Source organism: Anser cygnoides, chromosome 1 (assembly GCF_040182565.1).
Source record: "Anser cygnoides isolate HZ-2024a breed goose chromosome 1, Taihu_goose_T2T_genome, whole genome shotgun sequence".
In the NCBI taxonomy this organism is placed as follows: domain Eukaryota; kingdom Metazoa; phylum Chordata; class Aves; order Anseriformes; family Anatidae; genus Anser; species Anser cygnoides.
Window position 1 is genome coordinate 66,723,180 of NC_089873.1, and position 22,070 is coordinate 66,745,249.

General features: G+C 41.4%; 1 protein-coding gene across 32 annotated transcripts in view; it reads left to right on the plus strand.

Annotated features, from left to right (window-relative positions):
* The window catches only part of CACNA1C (calcium voltage-gated channel subunit alpha1 C), a 482,661-nt gene that overhangs the window by 410,575 nt on the left and 50,016 nt on the right, over positions 1–22,070 (plus strand). For 23 of the 32 annotated variants that reach the window (XM_066990241.1, XM_066990238.1, XM_066990239.1 and 20 more), the window contains one exon: positions 17,280–17,363. In XM_066990241.1, coding sequence (XP_066846342.1) covers positions 17,280–17,363 — 84 coding nt within the window. Of the gene's footprint in view, positions 1–16,572; positions 16,657–17,279; positions 17,364–22,070 lie in introns of all 32 variants that reach the window. The other 9 variants (XM_066990253.1, XM_066990261.1, XM_066990250.1 and 6 more) reach the window with 1 other exon arrangement.

Sequence of the window (22,070 nt, forward strand, 5' to 3'; positions counted from 1 at the left end):
GCCTAAGTGAAGCTAATCAAGCATGACTCATTTTGGGTTATGAGCCTTCGAAAAAAATGTTTCTTCTGGGAGGACTGTGGCTTAATGCTAGTTTGAATTCCTTTAGTTTTGAATTCAAGACTTCGTTGATAATATTCAGCACCCCAGCAGGTCCTGTCTGAATGTATTGTCCTGTCCATTGGGCCATGGCATTCTGTATCTTGAAGGATATATTGAAATGTTAAGGTTGGCAAATACTGTCTGAAACATCAGTTGTGACTAAGATGTCTTTCCCATTAAACATGTAGGGTTTCATGTAGAGCTCCCAGCTCTAAACTAATATTTTTTTCATCCTCAACTCAGAAACATCGCTCTCCCATTCTACTGAACTCAGTCTTTCTCCTGTTATTTCTGTGTAGACTTTACTTCTACCTGGCCTCTCACCTTCTTCCACAGCATCTAGGAATTCTTTTAGTAGAGTCACAATTTTGTATTTTTTCCTGAACCCAGTATCTCTCTCCTTTCTGAAATGCAGTTGTCTTGAAGATTAGAAACATCTCATACTGTCCTTGTGAAGGACTGACATTTTTGTGAGATCTCAAGCACTACGCTGGGAAATTTAGAAGTATTATCATCTGTTTCAGATGGGATTTCAATATTCAGGAGGGATCTACTTTTCACTTTTGACATTTTGCATGGTCTATTAGTGAGCAAATCTTCCGGCAGAGAAAAATATTATCTGCACATTGTATACCCACGATTGTATCTCACAGGCTTTGCAATTCTCTTCTGATTTCATGGTTCTACTTTACAAGAGATTCTTAAGTTTAAGAAAGATGAGTTTCTGTGGCAGAATTTGTTATGACCATTTAGGGAAAGAGTCCAACCACTTCAAATATTGAACTCTGTACATATGCAGGAAAAGCTTTACCTGACATGGTTGCCTCTAGCAGTAAGGAGCTGGACTTGATGATATTGGAGGTCCCTTCTACTTCCTGTGCCTTACTTTCCCGTGTTCAATCTCCTTTTCAAGTTTTGCTGCACCACAAAGAGTTAAGCAAAATCAGCTGAGGGCAAACGTGTATCCTCCAGATAGAAAACCACTGGAACAGATTGCCTGAAGAGATTGTGGAATCTCTATTATTTGAGGTTTTAAGATTAAGTTAGCTGAACTTTTCCTTGGAATCACTTTAGGAATGTACAATCTGCCTTGGGACAGGGGGGTGGTCTAGATTATGTCACAAGATTCCTCTCAGCCCAATTTTCCATGATTTTGTAATTTCCAATTTAAATCTCCAGCTACTACAGTATAGTAAAAGTGAGTATATAAAAGAAGTTTTCCTTGTGACCAGAATAGTGGATTATTAATAAAGTCTTCTCAACTAAGTATGAGACACCAAGCTCAGATTGGGCCCTGCCCATCCTGAAAGAACAGCCACATAAAATAATAAATCTGTTTAAAACCACAGTCTGGACTGTATGCCAAAAGTAGTTCAAATCTATTTAATTAAACTGTCTTAAACTGATAGCTTAATTAAATACCTTTGGGGAAATAAACAATTTTTAAAAATGGGACCACAGGTTTTACAGGGAAGAAAAACAGGAATGAGCTTGTGAAAACAGCTAGTACAGCAAAAAGTAGTGTCACCAGTATTGTATTCACACTGGATTGTGTTGAGCACCAGTGCTTTGTGTAACTTGCCATTCAGTACAAGGATTTGGCCTGCAGCCTTCATTCCCTGCTCCATATTGACTGAACCTGCTCTCCAAAGAAGGAAATCACCTGTCTCAGAAAACTATTTGGACCAATGTGGACCAACACTTGGGGGCACAGTCTGCTCATATTTAGGCTTCCCCTTTTGGATTGAACTTGAACCTGCCTAGAATATGTTCAGATGTGGGAATCTCTCAGCAAGAAGAAAATTGTTAGCACAGCCCTCTGCTTGGCCTAACCTTGTGTCCTCCTATCACACAAGATATAAAATAACCTACCTACATTTGCAGGTGGAGGTTGTTCCTAGGAATAACAGCTGAAAAAGTCCAGGAAGATTTCACTGTGTCACCTGGGTGAACATCACTTTGGCAGTCACCATCCCCTACCCTCCAACCAACCAAGTTCACCAAACAAAGAAATGAGATGCAAAATGGTATTTTAGTGTTTTCCAGGTACCAAATGGCAATTTCAGAATGCTGAATGCAGAAATGCAGAATCATCTGCAATTTCCAGAGCAGTAAAACACAAACCAGACTTTAAGCTCCTTTGCTCAGTTTGATTTTGTGCTCCAACATCACTTTTTTTTTCTGTCTGAAGAGTACCTAAAATGAAGAAGCTGTAAGCTTGTTGTCAGTAAAACTGACAAGAAAGCAGGAAACTTAGGTAACTGAAGGTGTTGTGTTCTTGCCTTAGTGACAATGCCCAGGAGAAAGTGGCAGAACAGAGCTGAGCACAGAACTGAAGGTGGTGAACTCCACTCTATTTTCTACGATTTTGCAGTGCTTAGCCCAGCAGTGGATGCTGCAGTTAACCCTCCACTACAGCAAGCAGCACACTAACTGACTTGTAACTCTGAAGCAGCTGCCACAGAGCTTTTCTTTGCACAGTCGCTTCCTAAAGGCACCTTGGAATGAATGGTCTGCAGCAGCAATACGGGATCCCTTTTTTTTCCCTCTGTGCAAATTAGAACAAGCTGCTGTTTATTCATACCTTTACCACAGAGAATTGCTAAGGGAACTGGGAGAGACCTCTGGGATGCTAAGAGCTGCTACCACCCTAGCTCCTTACAGAAGTCACCATGGGGACTTGCCCATGCCCTGCCTTGGAGGGAAGCCTGGAGTTCCCAATATGCAAAATTCCTGCTTCAGGCAGTGGTGTGGTGCTCAGTATTATATAAAATAATAGCAGTTTATTGCCACTACAATGCTGCTTACTACCTGTGTAATAATGGAAGAGTTGGCAGTCTCTGAGTGCACAGATTTTTCAATGCATACAGTTTTTTTCTTTGCTCATATTCTGTGAAGAGACATGTCCTGCTTATTTGCTGCTCCTGATAGTGAAGGTGGAAAAAAGCAAATACACAGTCAGTTGCACAGACATTAAGTAGGAGCATATATCTGCCTGACTGCAAAGAATCGATTGGGATAATCCAGCCCTGCAACTAGTCGTTCTGGTAAGAGCAGAGATTTACTTATTGAAAAGCCAGCTGTAGGAATAAGGAGCCACGTCTGAGACAGGGCTCATCTTCTAACACTTAGAGAAAATATGTGAACAAGGTAGAAAGGCAGGGGTTCTCCTAACTAAACATACTGTTACTTTTGCGATTGGTTGCCCTAGTCAGCTTTTTTATTGGCCATCTTCTGTGAAGCGTTTTGGTTTGTTTAGTCTCCAGGGAGGCTGTAGAGAAGAAGGGTATGTTAGCTGTAGTAGCTATCTGTGGGTGTAGGTAGCACATGCTGGGCAGGGACAAGGCCAGCCTCTGAGAGCCCACGTGTTTCTGTGTGGTGCATTTTGTGGAGGAGAGGATCAGTTCTCCCAGGTTTCTTGCAGGATAAATATAAGCACAGTATAAGACAGCTCATCTGTGTCTGCTGCAGTCTTGGCAGGAGGGTGTGCTAACAATGTGCAAGAGAGATTTGGGTTGATTAGGGCTGCTGATGTAGAAAACATCTACTACATGCCCTCCATCTCCTTACAGAGTATTAATGCGCTGCTCTGAAGCAAAATTCCCAAATGGACCTGAGTGTTTGTCTTGGCTAAAGCGCATAAACTGATTCAAAAGTAGTTACTTCAAAGAGACAGTCTAGAAGCAATGCGGTTGAGCCAAGGCCTTTTGCTGCTTTGTTTTTCTAATTTTATAAATTCTCCAGCCCATCTGGTGAGCTGTTTTCCAGTTCCTGCATGGAGAAAGCTGCTGCTACTTCGTGCATTTTCCAAAGAAAACTACTGAAGGGAATGAGAGGTGCTCTGCTGTCTGGTGTGCTCACAGTTACCACTGTCCTAGCTTCTTAACAATGTCACCACAAGGCGCGGTCTACAAAGGACCAGCTGCTATACAGAACCTGCCTGGAATTTATCTTTTCAACTTACAAAAAATGACTTAAAATTCCTATTCATACGAAGCTGCACCATCTGTCAACACAAGTGCTAATATGGGGATGGATCCTCCTGCAGGAATTTCAGATCTTTCCAGCTCCCTGGAATGGGTTGTTTTACTAATGAACCGTATCTAATTTTATTTCGGGAAATATTTCATACATCCTCCTATTAGCAAGGGCAGGACTAGTAATCTGAGAGTTCTGGATTTTCTACCACTGTCTCTGTCATCTCAAAGCATAGAAGATATACCAGTGGAACTACTCCCATGCATAAAGTAAAGCACACAATCATATATTTTGTCAAATCCAGGTCTGTGTGTGGAAAGGGAATCTTGGGGATTTCCTCTTTGGAATTATGACTACCAGAGGGACTACAGATCACAAGTCTATTCCCTTTGCCAGACACTGTCAGCACCTTTCTTCCCTGGGTGTTTATGGATGTTACTTGTAAAGCAGCCTGTAACGACGCCATCTGTCCTTCCTCAGATAGTTAGCTCAGTCCTTCATTTATCACTGCTACTTTGCTCTGAATTCTTGCCATTCTTTAATGTCATTTTCCTGCAGCAGAGTTCAGAGTTCTGTGCACTGTTTCAAACGAGTTTCACATTCAGTACAAGGCACATAATCCAATGTGATCCCAGGAAGGACTATGACCCTCTGAGTTGTGGAAGTCATGAATATCAGCCATGGTTATTTCTTAGTCTCTGCTTACGGATGGATCTACCTGTCCTTAGTGTTTCTTTCTCTCCTGATGTATTTGCCGTTCTTTATTCCTCGTTAAGCACCTCTCACTCAGCATTTATCATGCATTTGATGCACGGTTATCTCTTCTCAAACCTGCACAATGACTCATCTGTTTTTGTTCCCTTTTTACTACTCCATTTCTAGTACATTTATGCTTATAAACAGACCTCTGAGCAGTCTCTCCTGAAGTCACACTGGCTGCCTGATACTACTTACATTCTTCTTTCTCACTAAGATCATAATCAGTCATTCCTTGATCAGGATAGAGGCTCCAAACAGCTGAGATTTATATTCAATCTATTTACTGCACCACTGAAACAAGGCGGGTTAATTTTGGAAATCTAATGCTTTGTGTAGTTCTACATTCTAGTACCTTTAGAAATACCCAAATAGCTTAGGATGCTGCCCCGGCACCATTCATCACAATGTTTTATTTCTCCAGCTTATATGGAGAAAACAAAGACATTCTGCACTGATATAAAAATATCAGAAAACCTGGTTACAATTACATGGACTTTTGCCCACTGCTGAAAGCACTGCAGTTCCATCCAACAGACATAGGAGTCATGTTTGGTTAAAAATCACATGGTCTAGGATGAAGTATAGTGGTATAAATTAGTAGTGTAGGTTGTGTAAATGTGTAGGTAGTATAAACAAGCCTTAATTTTTGTTGGGTTATCCACAGGCTCAGAAAAAGAGCCATGCAGATCCCACGGTGCAGGTAGCTGCCTCCCTCTCATGGGCTTCAGATACACAATTCTGGTTGTAAAAGGTCTCTTTGTAGATTTTGTCTGCTGCCTTTGGCAGGTTCATAACCTAAGTAATTGGTTTCTAATTGTTTCATCTCCTCAGCTTCAGTATTACTCTTTCTGTTTCGGGCAGCCAGCATCTAGACAGAGCATTTGCTGATTGATTCATCTACTCAGCGCAACAGTAAGGGCAGTCTCTAACCCTGCCTCTGTTAGAGTATGAAATGGCAAAGGAAGGGGTAAGAAAGCTAATATATTTTGGGATCTGTGGTTGGGAAAAATATACCTCATTCAACAAATAGGAAGAGTGAGCTCTGTTTGATAATGATGGTAAGAAGCAGCATGGAGAGAACTAGGAATAGTCAGGTAATAATGTATGTAAACTGAAGGAAGTGAGAGAACTAAATATACAGGAAGAACAATGTCTGGGGGAAAAGGAGAGGGAAACCAAATCTGGATGGGAAGAAAAGCCATACACAGATTATGGAAAGTGGGAAAGGACAGAATATTCCTTAAGGCAGAAAGAAAAAGAAAAAAGAGGTGGAAGGAAAAAGAAAAACAAACAAACAAAAAGATCCAGACAGAGGAAGATATTAGTAAAATGGAGAAATAAATGATCGGGCAAAACAAATGGAAGGAAAAGAAGAACAGAAACAGGGATGAAAGGAAAAGTGGACATGGAAAGAGGTTTTTAAAAATGAAAAAGAGAATTAAAATCCATAGCTTTTAAGCTAATGAACATCTCTTTGTGTTTCAACATTTTATTGAAGTTCTCTGGCAGACATCCCAGGCCTCCATGTTCAAACACATCAGTATCTCAACCACAGAACCTTCCTGTGTACTGTTTCATCAAAATAATTTGCAATAAAAATCAGGTGCAGTGTATTTCCCCACTTCTCTGGAATAATCTCAGCTCTGTTGCAAAAAGTTAACAACAGCATGATTCCCCAGAAATGCTTTTCTTTTTCACCCCATTTTTTTTGTGTGTGTTTTTTTTTTTCTGGGTGAAGTCTGAATATGTTTAATATTCCTCTGCATCTTTTATATAGCCAGTAGCCCAGCTGGAATTACTGCCAGCTGCTTCAATAAACCCTGCAGCTACATGACCAGAAGTCCCTGGCATTTCTGAAATGCATCTCCAGACACTGCACAGTATGTATACAGTCAGTCTGAGTCTCCAAAAGAACCGCTGATTCAGGCCCAAGGTTTTCAGAAATACACTAGAAAAGGGAAAAATCTTAATTCTTCATTACTTGGTCCTCTGTTTTCTCTTTACTGTGATTACTTCTCTGCCAGGAGTTTCATGCATCTTGCATGGCATATATGTCACATGGAGAGCGGACCATATAGCCTTTCGTTTCTGTAGGTCTGGGAGGAAGAATGAGCCTCTTTGCTAAGTGATACTGAAAATATTGTATGTCAGAGCATCATTTTTAGGTGACTGATGTAAAGTCAAGAAATATTCGTAATAATTATTGTGGACATGGACGACAAAGTTATCTCAATCCTTTATACACATTTGTGGGTTGGAACAGAGGGTCATCAGGTAGACTTGCTTTTTGATTCTGCTTGCTTGATGGAATTTCTATCTGAATTTCATCCAAAAGAGAGAAAAGAGAGGCTCAGAAAGGAAGTGAGTCTTTTGCAGCACATTCTGTGCCACTGCCCTCTCTAAGCAGCTTGGCTTTGAGACCCTTGCAGAACGTGGAAGGGCATCCCACTAGCCCAGGGCCACAACACTGCTGTTATTCCAGGCCTTAAACTGAAACCATTCGGGAGTCTGTTATGGAGACATCTGACATGGAAGTGACATTAAAAAAAAAAGGAACCACATCCTGGTGTTTTACTGTGCTGACCCATTAAGTTAAACAGTGTACCTGATGTAACTGTAGAGCCTTAAACAACAAATTCTCCAATTTAGTACAGAAAAAGAAATTTGCATCAGAACACTCAGGGATTTGGTTGTTTTAGTAACAATTTCCACAAATGAGGAGTCAGCAAGCAAATAACTGTGAAAGTACAGCAAATCCTCATTGATACTTCCAGATTTCACTGAGTCCCTCACCAGTTCCTGAGTATGTGTGGGAGGGGAAGTCTGGCCATTCCCAACACTTCAAAGGAAAGGAAAGTAGTGTCAGACTAAAGTTTTTCTATTGTGCATATGCTTATATTCTGAGATGGCATAGGCGTGACTCCATCTAAACAAGTCATGCAGTGTGAAAACAGTTGGTAGGTGAATGTAACAGAAGAAACTAGTCTGATGATGAGAAGTGGAATTTTGCAGTAAATCCTAGCTCATACCTCTTGTCGAATCTGAGTCAGGAAGCATCCAAGTCTTCCTTCTGAGGGCTGGTTGGCATCCTGAACGAAGTATACTGGTCTCTCCAATTTCCTCCTGGAAAACGTACGTCACAGAAGGGCACCAGCAGAGCTGATCCCAGTTGGCTTCTTTGTTGCCACCCCCAAAGAAGAGGCCAAGAATGAAATAAGTGTTCAGAACAAATTTCCCTCTTTGTGCAAAAAAGTGGTCCTTTCACATCATGATAGAAACAACTGATGAGGGACAAAAAGGCTATTTGATCTGCTGCTTCCCATGTTGCATTGTTTAACTGCAGGATGTTCTCTTTCTTGGAGGAGGAAGCCAACAATTCTCTGCACGCAAATAGATCCTTTAAATATTGTTTTATAGGATGTATGACGTTTCTAACACTCATCAGCTAGAGCTGTGTAATCCTCCAGCTTTCTGGAGGATCAATGGAGAATTCAGCAGGCAGAAAAAAATGTTAAAGAAACCTCATAAGAGCTTCAATGAGAGAGGACCATTTCCTTCACAGCAAATGTACCCAGAGAATTTGCATATTACTGCAACATTGTGACAGATTTATTTTCAGTCTGGCACTTGAGGGTTTTAATGTCATTATAAATGATCAAAAATAATGATATGACTGCACAATGCAACAGTGTGGGAAGTGCTGTATTAGCTATTACACTTAATTATTTAATACAGAAAATTATTCACACAGTGTTAAAAGCCCAGTGGGATGGTGCACTGGGGTCTCATTCACAACAGCACAGACAGCGTCTGCAGCAGCATGTAAGGGAACAGATCCAGGAAAAAGTGACTTGCTCTCACTCACAGAAGAAAAATCCCAATCTTCTATCGCTTCATGTAAGGTTATTTTAAAGGGTCAAAAGTTCTCATAGATGTGAATCCTCTTTTCATGTAAGAATGGTATCAGATAACAGACTGTGATGCAGCCCCTGTTAAGAACTGTTCATTGGTTTAGGAAACAACATTTCCACTGCCAAGTGGTCACTGAAATGAAGTCTAAGATGGTTGACTTCTCTGCCATCCACCTGGCTTTTGTAGGATTTTGGAGACTTTTGTTTTCTATATTCCTGTTTCCCCAAGTGTAAATGAGTGTAACCACACTCTTTCTGAAAGTTGTGATTGATGGACTACATAACTGCTCTAATCCATACAAAATCAAGCCTTTCTGAAAATGGAGATAACTTAACCTCCATTAAATTTACCTTAAAATGTATCTATATTCATCAGTCATATCTACTAGCCTGTTTCTGGACTCTATATTCATCAGTCATATCTACTAGCCTGTTTCTGGAAGACTGTGCCTTTCTTCCAGTGAGTACCCACTATCCACGCAGCAACCATGGCAAAGCAGTCCATAGCCTTTTCCCGTGGTGCATACAGAAACAAGAGAAACTATTCCAAGTCCAGCCCTGTATTCAGAGTGCCTCTTCAACCAATTCCTGCCACTGTCTCATCTTCCCACACAGTAAATGGCTCTTCAGACTGAAAGATTATGTTCTTACAGGTTTTGTTTTACTTCTTTTGAATCATTCTTCCCTAAGCTGGGATGTCAGTCCTACTTTAGAAGACAGACTGGCTTAGATAGCAAAGCCTATCCTTTTGCTCTTTTCACGATACTTTTTCTTGTTGATGGTTTGGTTTATTGCCTTCAGAAGTTATTTTTTCATTCTCATTAAGACCTACTTTTTATAGACTTTGCAAAGTCTTTGAGTATTTACGACTCCTTCCTAATGGAATTTGACAGCAAAATTTTCACAGAATCCATTTTGTGATAAATGATCTGTTCAGATATAGCAAGCCATCACATTCACTTTTCAGTCTTTCCAGTAAGACTGTTATTGATTTCATTTCCTTTTGCTGAGAGCAAGTCTGGTTTTGATTGCAGGGCAGTGATTGCTAAATGATTGGTGTAATTATTGCTCCTAAGGAAAAGGGCCCAACTCCTCATAGGGTATCACTGTGCCACAACATACCTGTCGGAAAACTAAGAAAGTTTCTTTCACTTTTTCTAGGTGGCCAGCAGCATTGATAAGAGAGCTTTCTTTTATTTTGGCTTAATTTTCATGCATTTATACCAAGGAGGCCTTAGGCATTACTGTTCTGAGGCATAGCTCACTCTTTCTTCAAAGGCAGCTAAGAGCGACCCAGGTTCTTAGCTCTGACATCAAGGTCAGCTAGTTGAATCATCCAGTTTCAGCATGTTTTGCTGTTATCATTTCCTTAGGCCTTCCCAGCATGTTGCCTTGAAATATAATCTGTCCCAACAATAAGAGATGCTTCCATAATACATCATAGTACGTGCTTCCATATTGCCTTCGTGCTGTTTCTGCGCCAGTCTTTGGAGGACCTGTGGCCATAACATTGCACTTTAAGCCTCCCACGTGGTTGAGTGCTGCGTACTACTAGCCATTTTAGAGGAGATGAAATACAGAGAGGTGTGAGATAACTGTACCACCACATAGGTGGGAATGGAGGGGCTCAAAGGAATATCTAGAAAATACCGTTCTAGTGGAATGATCTGGGTTGCAAGATCTGGAAATGGGAATTCCCAGTTCCCAGAACAGGTATGATGAAGGCCTCTCTAAGCATGTCTCTACAATATTGTTGATTATCTGTAGGTGTAGAGAGCATAAAAAAATGTTCTAACTCAAGAAATTATGTAGTTCCAGCCTCTGTAAATGTTTAAGTTTGTAAAACAGGAGTTAGGAATCTCTCTTCAGGCAATGGTGGTTTTTTATTCTTTTATTTCTTTTCTTGTTTGTGTGTGGTTGAGATATTTGTCCACTAGAAGTTGTGAGACCGATAACTCACTTTAGGACCTACAGGCTCTCACACGATAATCAGTAGGTGGTCACTTTTAACCAGTAACAAGCTACCTTAGATTTGTACCAGTGACCTTGAAATAAACATTTGGGGTCTTTATCCAGATCACAGAACCATTCAAGTCCTACCACTCCTTTGTTTCTGTCAGTGTCTAGTATGTCCAGAGAGGCTTTCAGGCACCAAGGGACACCTGTCTGCTTTTACTGACATCTTTATGTGGGAGTTGTGAGAGAGAGTATGAAACAGAGTGAGAGAGGATAAAGTTAAATATCAACGTTATTGAGCACCTATCTTGTTCTACAAGTTGGTCTTATTTTCTTATGGAATAAGCAGAGAGAGGCAGGAGACCTCTTCAGAATGAAGCAAACCTTTGGAACTGTCTGGGGAGCTGAAAAGCTCCTCTCCTTGCTCCCTGTCTGCAGAAAGATTTGATGGAGTACAAGGGAGAGTTGTGCAATTCCCTGCAGCAGTGACTCATTACAGTGACTGGTAGGTGAGCTGCAGGGAGCCTGAGTCTCAGAATTAATCCGTCAATGGATGAGAGCTGATAGATAGTATGCAAATAGATGCTGTTTTCCCACAGCCTGTCAGGAGCTTCAAGCAGCTGCATCCTCCACTTTATTCCTTCTCTATTAGCTTCTGCTAATTTCTCTGATTGCTGTTACGGCTAAATGGTATCTCAGCATAACAGAACTTGCACTTGCATTATCTCCATTTGGTAGCAGCTATAGTAGGTTTGTAAGATTTCTCAGTTTATATGCGAATCTCTCCGAACTGCTGTGAGAAGGTATGCCAAAAGTCACAGTACTGTGTAAATGTCATTTGATTTTATTCTGTTTTCCAATGAAACTGTCCCTTGCAAAAATTCTTTCCAGGAAATCCTCTTTTAATGGAGTCTGAAAACTGACTCTCACAACTCCAAATAGTGTGCTGCATTTTCAGAAAAGAATTCCCATATTAAGCATCAGCCAAACTGTGGCAGTTCATCCCACTTTTCAAGTCACCAGCAAAGTCTGCTTTGGTGCCCTTTACGATCAGCAGGATATTTTTGATAAGGAATCACGCTGAATATCAATCAACCCCTTTCTCTCCTTCCTATATACTCTTACTCGTTAAGATTAATGTTTCTTTTTGTCATCTGAGTATGTTGGTTCACTTCAGATAAGTGGTGGCAAGGTTTGATTTCCTTTTAGGCCCTGTAGTTATCTATATGTCTCATTTTCTCTGCCTTGATACTTCCTTTCTGTATTCATACATGCATACATACATGCATGCATGCATATCTTTCCCTGTTATCCTATGACATTGTGGCACCTTCTTCCACTGGAGAGTATCTGACCCTTTCAGATGCTCTCTAGTGCATTCAGATCCCACCCAATGAATACCCTTGGCCCTTGCCGTGCTCTTCATCCTTAGAGGCTTTTCTCTCAGAGGGTTTGTGTTGTTTGTTGTTTTTTTTTTAATTTTGCCAACCACTTCATAGGAGACAGAAATGAAAACCTGGGACTAAGCAGACCAATAACTCCATGTTAATTAACACAGAAATGACCCTGCAGCTCCCACAGGCCTGGATGCTCATAACCCAGCTGGTACCACAACTCAAACAGCACCCTTCCAGTGAGGGTTTCTGTGCTTCAGCACAGCTGTATAGCTCTCCAGCCACCTCCTGTACTTATTATGGGCCCCAGGTGACTCTGAGCTCAGACCTTCTGACAGGCTCCAGTGGGTGATTTTCCTTGTTGTTAATGAGGCTTCTTAGATACTGCATTTAGGATCTCATATTCGCAGAAAGTAAAAGAAATGGTCTCCAGAGATTTCAGTGGTTCAATTAGTACCAAAACAAACCCCAGCTTCTTTGATAGCTAATCTCAGTGACTAGGAAACATAAAAATGATTGGCATACTCATTCTGAAATGCTACAATGTCTGCTCCCCTCACACAAATGAGATTCCATTCCAGTCAGCTACTGCATATTTATGCTCAGCCTTTCATTAACATATGGATCATGTGATGATTCACTATTCTTTGCTACCTTTGGGGAAATAAAAAATGGAAAGAAAAAAAAAAGTGCTCTAACGGTGGGGTTATTTCATGCTTCTTGAATATTCAATCCAATCCTCCTGGTCTCTTTCTGTCCTCCTTTCTCCCTGAAAGCTTCATAGACCTCCAGAGAACTCCCACAAGAGAGGGTGACTACCCTTCCCCAGCATGCCTCTTGGGCTGCCATAATGTGACATGAAATTATACAGCTAAATCAGGGTGAAGTGTCTCCCTTTAAGGGTAAAGTATGGTATTGCACTCTAAATTCCTGTACTGCAAAAACAAACAGTGCCATCAATTCATTTCCAGTCAGACCTCCTTCCCCTTGGGAAAAGTATACAGAACTTTCTGGTGGGAAAAATAGTTTGGAAATACAACCTCTACTAGAGGGAAAGCTCTCCCTTCATTCAGCTTGTCTGTCATTAGCCACCCTGGTACGCTCCAGTGAGGTACTTTGAGGTCACAAGAAGCATGTCCCCGGGCCAGGGGTGTAATTCACTCTTAATATGTGCTCATAACTCCTGACAAGATTATGAGGTCTGAATCAAACCTGAGTAATGGCCATTCGTAGGTGAATGTCTCCAAAGAGGGTAGCTTTTTAGGAAGGATTCCATTACCATTCACACAAATGAAGCATCTATGTTCTCTGTTTTCTTTAAGCTCTCTTACTGTGAATAATATCTTCCTGTTTTTCACCCTTCTGTTTGAAACAGAGGGAGCAGGTGAGGAGGAAAGGAAGGTTTTTAAATTCATGTGTTTCTTTAATCCAACACTAGCATATTGGATGTGGGGTTGAGTAAAACTGCATTCATATCCGTGGTTCCTCTTGATCATTCATCTAAGAGGTACAGGAGGAAGAGAAGAGCTCTCTGAGTCCACCTCACAGCCACACAGTAACATGCAATAGTGCTGGTCTTTCTGTGACCCCAGAGCAGGTCAGCCCATGACTTTCAAGTGAGGAGCTGGCTGATGAGACTCAGCAGAGCACCCCAGGGGGAAGAGCTCACAGTGTAAATCTGGAGAAACTCCATAGAATTTAGCAGTGACTCCAGATACTCTGTGGTCTCACAAAAGTCCAAAGCAGCTATTTGTGATAGCAATGAAAATGGGACATTTTCTTTCCAGGCCTGAATCTCTCCTGAAATGTGCCAACTATGTTAATGCAATGTCATTGCTTCCGGTGAGGTTACATTACTGCAACTGGGAGCAATGTTGAATTCACTGGTTGCAGTGGTCATCTGAGGACAGGATTCACTGCTGCTTGTTGCCTGGGTTTTGTACCAGCAGCAAATGCTGTTTTAACAGCAGCAATGGCTGTTGGGCTTTATGTCCAAAGTTTCTCAGTAAAAAGAAACTGTGAATTTGGTTACCCCCAAAATATTTTTTACAGTATGATGCCAATTATTATAAAAATAGTAAAAATAACCACATATCCATCACCACAAATTTTAAAGTAGAGTCGTCATTTTCATGGGCAACACATGACCAGCGTGTCTTGGATCCTCACCCTTGCAGCTGCCCAAAAGCAAACTCTGTTTTTTTGGAGTTGTTTGGGTTCCTGTTGACATCCTTAATAGTTACCAAACTGTTCAATTTGAGAAGGAAAGGGAAAGATAGCCATGCTATTCAATGCATGTATTAACTTGGCATGTAAGTGGTGCCATTGCCTTCAGCAGGAATGTGCACATGAATGGGGCAGGAGGATTGGGTCTGTTTTCTACTCCATTCTATTTGATCCTCCGAGTGTCTTCTCTGCCAAGGTCGCATCAGGCTGCAAAGGCACTTTTTGCAACTCTGTACGATCTGTGTCTGTCCCTTATCTATTCAAAATGCGTTTGCCTCTACAATTTAATCTGCTGTTCTCTCCCTCCCCTTCCTCTTGGTGAAGTCTAATTACAGTTTTATTCCAGGTCCATCTGGTTGCTAATGATGCTGGACATCACTGCTGAATTCATTCTAATATTTGTTGTGTATTTTCTAGGCTGGACGCTGAATAATAATATTCTCTGAATTTGCTTTTGCTCCTGTTTCCTTCTTCCCTGTTGTAGCTAATTGTGTAGTAACGACTAGTCATGGGATGATTATTCCTCCCAGTGTAGATCTGCTAAGATTTGCCAATTTCAGATTGGAGGCCAAAGGGATTTTTTTTTTCTGGTGTTGTGAAGACTTCAAAGTCCTTTCTGTCAGCTCCCTTCACTGCTGTGGAATCACGTGGGCAGTGGCTTTCTCTGTTTTTTCGGGGGGTTTTTTGTTTTTTTTTTTCCCCAGCCCCACTCAAATAACTGTGAGTCTCAAAGCATCCTGGTAGGCAGTGTTTCAGAGTTTAGAAAGACACTTTTTGCCAGTGCCTGCTCCCTATAATGGTTGAGCCTGGAGTATTTTAAGATTCCCAAGCCTGGCTTATGCAGTGCCAGTGGGATTTTTTTTCTTTTCTCCTTTTTGCTTTCTACACACTGCCTGGGAACACAGACTCACACTTTACCCATGACCTGACTCTCTGGCTAAGAATAGCAGGAGCAGTGCAACTTGGGTTCAGTCTCACTGGAGACATGCTGCAGCTGGGAAACAGAGAGGTCAGAGTAGCCCATGCTCACAAAACCAAAACACAAACAGAGCACTTACCTCCTTTTAGGATTGCAGAACAAGGGGAGAGGTTGGCACAGGTGTTCAGTGGGCCAAGACACATTTTCTTTGCTCATGACATTAAGTTAGACAGGAAGTTTACATATAGAAACTCATTTTCTAGGCTGAACAGGACTTTTTCTCAAAAGGTCCTGTATCCTTATGAATCATCCAGCCAAAAATCATGCAGGTTGGGGAAGACAAGCAGTGCTGATTAGCTTAGGACGATGAGATGTTTGAGGTAGCTCTCCAAGTAATTCTGCACGGTAACGTGAAGGTATGAGTTTAGCATGTGCTAGGAGATCTGCCGTAGCTTGTCCTACACAGCTAATGTCACAGTGATGCTGTGGCACTGTCTTTAGAGTGAGTGAGCAGGTCTCACTCTGAGCACATGTTAAAACTGACTTTGCTCCCATCCTTCCCCTTTCCTAGTGGCATGCACCATCACAGGCTACATTCACACTTTCATTTTGTGGTGCAGATATGCTTTCAGAGTAACATAAATACCAGTCCTGCTCTGCAGTTTTATGACAAAAAAAGCATTAGTAATAGAATAGCATTAGTAAACTGTTAGGCTAATGGCTGTCGTAATACTTATTGTGGCTGGGTAAAGATAAAGGTGACAACCTGTAAGGTTTAAATAGCACATCCCCAGCTTGATTGTGCCCTCTGCTCTGTCGTGCCACAGCACCTGACTGTTCTCAGCACCAGCACAGAGCAGTGTATCTGGAATGCAGACTGGTGAAATAATATTCACCCTGGCGCAAGGGGAGTCTTTTTTTTTGAGAAAGCAGTATGACACCATCCCTGCCCTCTTCCCTCAGCCAAATCTAAACCAGATGTGGAAGGGAGCTATGTTGCTAGGAATCAGAGATGTCTGGAGGATCTGGACCTGCAACCCCTACTCCTGAGAGAAGCCATGCTCAAAGTGATCTACATGGTTTCCCCTTTTCCCCCATCTCAGAGTTGGAGTTGAGGGATACCTGGCCTGGGATCACGTTGCCTGGATAGGGGCTGCTCACACAAGTCAGGGATGCCAGGACTGGGCTACGGCTTGAGAAGCAGCAAGTAGACTTAAGAGGAAAACCCCTTGAGGTATCAGGGCAGTAATTCTAATGGTAATTTTGAACTGTTTTTGTCTGTCTAACATTCCTTTTTAATCCCCATCCTGCCTGCCCCTTCCTTATGTAGGGTTACTTTAGTGATCCTTGGAATGTTTTTGACTTCCTCATCGTAATTGGCAGCATTATAGACGTCATTCTCAGTGAAACTAATGTGAGTATTACTCTACCCTCCCCAGGATACCACCACCTCCTCCTCCTCTGCTGTTCCTTCTCTCTTTCTTTCTTTCTTTCTCTTTTTTTTTCTGATTTTTTTTCCCTCTAGTCATGCTTTTATTGAACTTGCCGTCGTCCTTCTCCTTCTCCCAGGGAAAAAAAAAGGAGGGGGGGAAACGCCTCCTTCTTTTTCACTTGTCATAGCTTGCCCCAAGGCTGTGACTGGTGAAAGCGCACAGAGTTTGGGGTGTGTGTGCTTTTTTTCCCTCCAAAAGGTAGACATGCTTGAGAGTAACTTTCTGACTAACCAGGCTTTTGTTGATACCCTCCATCATGTGAAACGTTACAGAGGTTTGAGCAACCAATACTGTAGAGTGGTAAGAGACTATTTAATATGCCCACGTAACCTCTTTCTTTTCTTATTTTTTTCCTCTTCTCTCCCTCTTTCATGCTTTGTTTTGTTTTGTTTTGTTTTTTATTTTAATTTATTTTACTTTTTCCTGTTTTTCCCTCTTTTCTCCCTCTCCCTTTCTCTCTCTCCCTCTCTCTCTTTCTCTCTTGCTCTTTCTCTCTCTTCCTTTCTCTCTCTTTCTCTTTCCTTGGCTTCTCTGCCACATGCAGCACTATTTCTGTGATGCATGGAATACATTTGACGCCTTGATTGTTGTGGGTAGCATTGTTGATATAGCAATCACCGAGGTGAACGTAAGTAGCTGGCGTCTGTCCATGATCGTGCCTGCTCTAACATTCATTTGTCTTTCCCGGGTTCTTTATTTTTCCTCCCCCTTCCTCCTTTCTTTTGATTTTGTTTTCAGAGGTTTTTTTGTTTAGTTTTGAAGCTCTCTCTTTTTATTTTGTTTTGTTTTGTTTTTATTCTCATTTAATTTTTGGAACGACTTAAAGGACTTTTTGACTGTTGCATCATTCTCTTCCCTTCATAATCCGCCTGGCATGAATTAAACTGTATAGCAGGAAAAGTGATGGGAAATGTGGAGCGTAAGTGAAAAAGCTATTTTTGCCATGGGAAGCTTCTAGAAAAGTCCCAGGCCAGCACTTTGGTCTACCCAGTGTTATGCTTTGCTTCCCATGGCAGTTCAATACCCTCCACCCCATAGAGATCTAAAGGTCAGTTCTTTCGAGGTGGAACTGCGGGAACCAAACCAACAATCCTCCTGGTGCCTCCTCACCCAGGCTTCCTCCAAAAGAAATAAAGACCAAATCACCTCTGTTTAAAGGATCTTGCTCATAAAGTTTAGTTTCTAATTTGGAAAAATAAAAACAAAAAATAAAATAAAAACAAAGCAGAAAGCCCAAATAAAAACAAAGTACCAGAGTTTCAGCCCAGTTTGGTTTGCTCCATCTCACGAACTCCACCAGAACAACTGATACTGATTGGCCCCAGTGGTGCCCATCTCAGCAGACAGGTGAAGGATTGAATGAGCCATGGAGACTGAAATGAACAGCTGGTGTTCAAGGGAATAAATCACATCAGGCAAGCTTTTTCCTCTTTCTTTGGAGGTGGATGGGCATAGAATTACTGAATAAAGAGACAAAGGACAGGCAGGACGTACAAAGGTTCCCAAAAGAAAGACTACAAAGGACCCACTGACATTATGAGCACAGGCAAAAAAAAAATTACAAAATCCAGCTTAGTAAAGACAGGAAAGTAGCAAGATTGAAAGAAAATTGCTGTAAAGATGTTAATGAAGAGCAAATCAATCATCAATTTGCAGAATGATGTTACTGTTGAATAAACATTCCATCTTGGAATTGTTGTGTACTGTAGAGGCAATCCATCACAAGCAGAAAAGTGACAGCAGTTTTCACTCAGTGCTGTCTTTAGGAGAAAATGTAGACAACAATTTGGAAAAGTCAAAATGCCTTGCTTTGAACTTCTCAAACAAAATGTTTTCCTATTTTGGTTCTACTTTAATTTCTGTTTAACTTCCTTTTTTTTTAATTCTGAAACAAAGAAATTAAATGAAATATTGAACGAATTAAATATTTAATTTGACACAGATTTTTCTTGTCTTTTGAGAGAATAGAAGATAGTTTCTAACTGTAACATTTAAATCTTATTTCTTTTTTTGCATCTCTTAAGTGTCCTACTTTCTGTTCTAATTTCACCCAGAATGTTGGAAACAATATTGGTTACCCTTTTACTAGAGAGAGATTAGGACTGGGCTAAGTTTGTAGAGGGAAATTACAATGATCAGCAGGTCAAAGTTGTTAATTTAAAAGAACAGCATAAAAGTCTTTTTATGCCACACTTGTCACAAGAAAACTAAACAGGGAACCTGCTAGTAGCCTTCAGACTGTGGAAATGTTCAGTTCTCATCCACACAGGCAGAACTGTACATGGTAGGTGAGGAAATAACTACATTTAATAGGAGATGAATGACACTAAACATCAGCAAGATTTTCCTGAGTCTCCTCATATTTGAGTCTGTAGAAAAGAATTCCAAGTAGAAAGGAGAGAAATCCTTTTGTTTTTCCAAATAAATTGGGGCCTATCATAGAATCATAGATTGGCTTGGGTTGGAAGGGACCTTAAAGATCATCTGACTCCAAGCCCTCTACCGTAGGCAGGGATGCCACCCACCAGATCAGGTTGGCCAAGGCCCCATCCAGCCTGGCCTTGAACACCTCCAGGCATGGGGCATCCACAGCTTCTCTGGGCAACCTGATGGCAGGAAAATCTAATGGACTCTTTTGAAGAAATTCACAGTAATTTTGTGTAAATTCAAGAACTTTTTATATCATGGTTTAAATCACTTTGATATACGTCCCATTAATATTCAGTCATCTGAGAGGATGACTGTCACCTTCTGCAGTTTGTGGAGAGAAATACACCTTCCCAGGCCAACTGATTCCTCCCCGTCTATGACAGGGGAAATGAATTGCTTTCTGGAGGTGCCCATCCAGTGACTCAAGATTGTCTAGGTTTGTTAGGTTTGTCTAGGCGCCCAGCTCTCAGACATTAAATTTAAGCAAGTCACACTCATGCTCGGCATGTTGTCAAGAAAGTCGCACTGCTGCTAGTTGTGCTATGTTCACATCTTCAGTCTCCAGGGCTATCCATACTAGTGTGTTTAATTACCACTGGCAAGACTCCCTCTCTTTTCCATTCCCTGCCTAAATTCAAGTTCATGTCAACCAAAGCCCAGAATCCAGTGTCAGGTTACGGATGTCTGGGAAGAATGAGGGTGTGCCTCTGTCTAAACTCCCAATGCCTGTCTTAGTTGAGAAGGCAGCAGGAGAGGCCCTGACTCTTTTAATAGGGGTTATGAACAGCATTTCATAATGGTCCCTGTGTTTCCTCTAAAGAATCCTTTCCTTCTATACAGTTTTTACAGATTTCTGCACACGTCTTTTTGTTACCTGGCATGTTTAAATCTTCTCTTTTTATCTAGGCAAATCCTTTGCTACTAGTTTCTAACGTTTGTTACTAAAAACTTGCACAATCTTTTGATGCACTGATAAATAAGCAGCAGCTATGGATGGAGTTTGTTCTGAAATGTTTTGAAATCCCTTTGCACTTATAACCCTTATTGAATAAGAGAATGTATTGTATGTTGGTTTGTCCTGTCAGATTCCCTTCCTGCTAGCAGCACTTGATATGTTACATCTGTGGCAGATGGGCTTTGGAAGTAGCAGCCCATCTTGGATGGACAGTTGTCATCTTCCCAAGCAGTGTGAGGCAGTTTATCAGATACACTTCTCCCCTTCTCCTCAGGAGCTTGTTGCTTTCTTGCTGTTTGTGGGTTTGAGCAAACCCTGCATTGTGTTTCTGTACACTGTCTTGTCTTGTTCCAGTAGACCTGGAGTCTGGAAAAAAAAAATGCCACCAAACTCCACTAATTGGAGATGTTTAGCCTGGTCAGGTGCAGGTAAGATGTTTCTGCCCAATGCATTAGAACCTGACAGACATTTGTGGTAGTGTCCTGGAAGGTGCTGCTCTTGGAGCTAAGGGACAGCTTTCTCTGAGGTCAGTCAGCAAAGACAGAGACACCTGGCACAGGTTAGTCTGACAGGAATCTCTATGAGGTTAATCAGACGTCTGCACTAAGAGGAAGCATGCCCAGCTGGTGCTGCGCTGCCATAGCTGTAGTTGTGATGGGAACCCTGACTGACAGGCACCACGGTGTGTGCGTAGGTACGCATTCGCATCTATTGTGCAGTTCCCCTTTATTCCTTCTGACAATTATTTCTGTTTCTTGAAAAGGAATTTCCCAGACCAAAACCTTCGTTAAGATATATGTGAGTGTGCATGTGTGGGTCTTTGTGTGTGTACTCTGTTGGTTGTAGTACATATTCCTGAATGTGTCTGGATGCCTGTGTATGGGCTACAAATCCATAGGAGAGTGTACAGATATGAATATGTTTGTATGTGAGAGCGTGTGTATGCAAGCACACGTATATGTGTTGTGAGCGGTTGCTGGTGGAAACACATGAGTTGTTTTGTATATAACCAAGTGTATGAACATGTTTTCTGAGCCATTGTGGCTGTCCTAATGTGCAAGTTTGATTTGTTCATGGGTGGGTGTTTATATCTGAAAGTCTTCTGTATGCAGGCATGCTCATCTGCATGCCTGTGGGTGAGTGTAGACTTGCATGTCAAACTCAGCATATGTTTGTTAGCATGGCTGTGCATTCACACACAGTGAGAAGGCATGTATTGATCAGGCAGGTCCCCAGGTTGTCTTCAGCACTTCTGAGTCCTTTGGGGAGCTCTCACTTTTAACACCTCAATGGCGTGGAACTATGGTAAGTCCAATTGCATCACATTAGGCCCACTTGGTTACAGCAACTTGGGAACACCTCCCAGGTCCCTCCAGCCAGCCCCACAGGCACACAGAGATTCATCTCACACCACTGATAATGTGCAACACACAGGTTAAAATCTGGCAGATATGAAAATTTCAGAGAGTGATGCAGTTTCTGCCAAATTTACTTGTAAGTTGCTTTATTTTCAATCTTGCTCCATAACTGCATTTTCAGAACTTTGCTTCTCAGTAAGCATTGTGTGTCTAACTTCCTAGCCACAAAATGAAGAGTTTTGAGAATTTTCTGTAAATTAAGGGGAGGGTGTTAATCTGCTATTAAAAAAAAAAAAACAACCTGAGGCACATTACCATGCTTCAACTCTCTCTAAGTGCTAAGACCAAGCATGATGTTTGGATAATAAATTTAAAGATGATGTAATATATAGGGCCTGGGAGGTAGGGCCTGTGGGTTGCATTCCTTGGGCTCTGCCTAGATCCCTATTCCTCAGTCTCCCTATCAGTAAATTGGAGATTGTTATTATTCCCTCAGTTAAGAAAAGATTGCCATTATTGTTTCCAAAACACTTTACGTTCCTCAGAGGAAAACATTATGGTGATAAAAAATGATTACTATCTATTATAACAA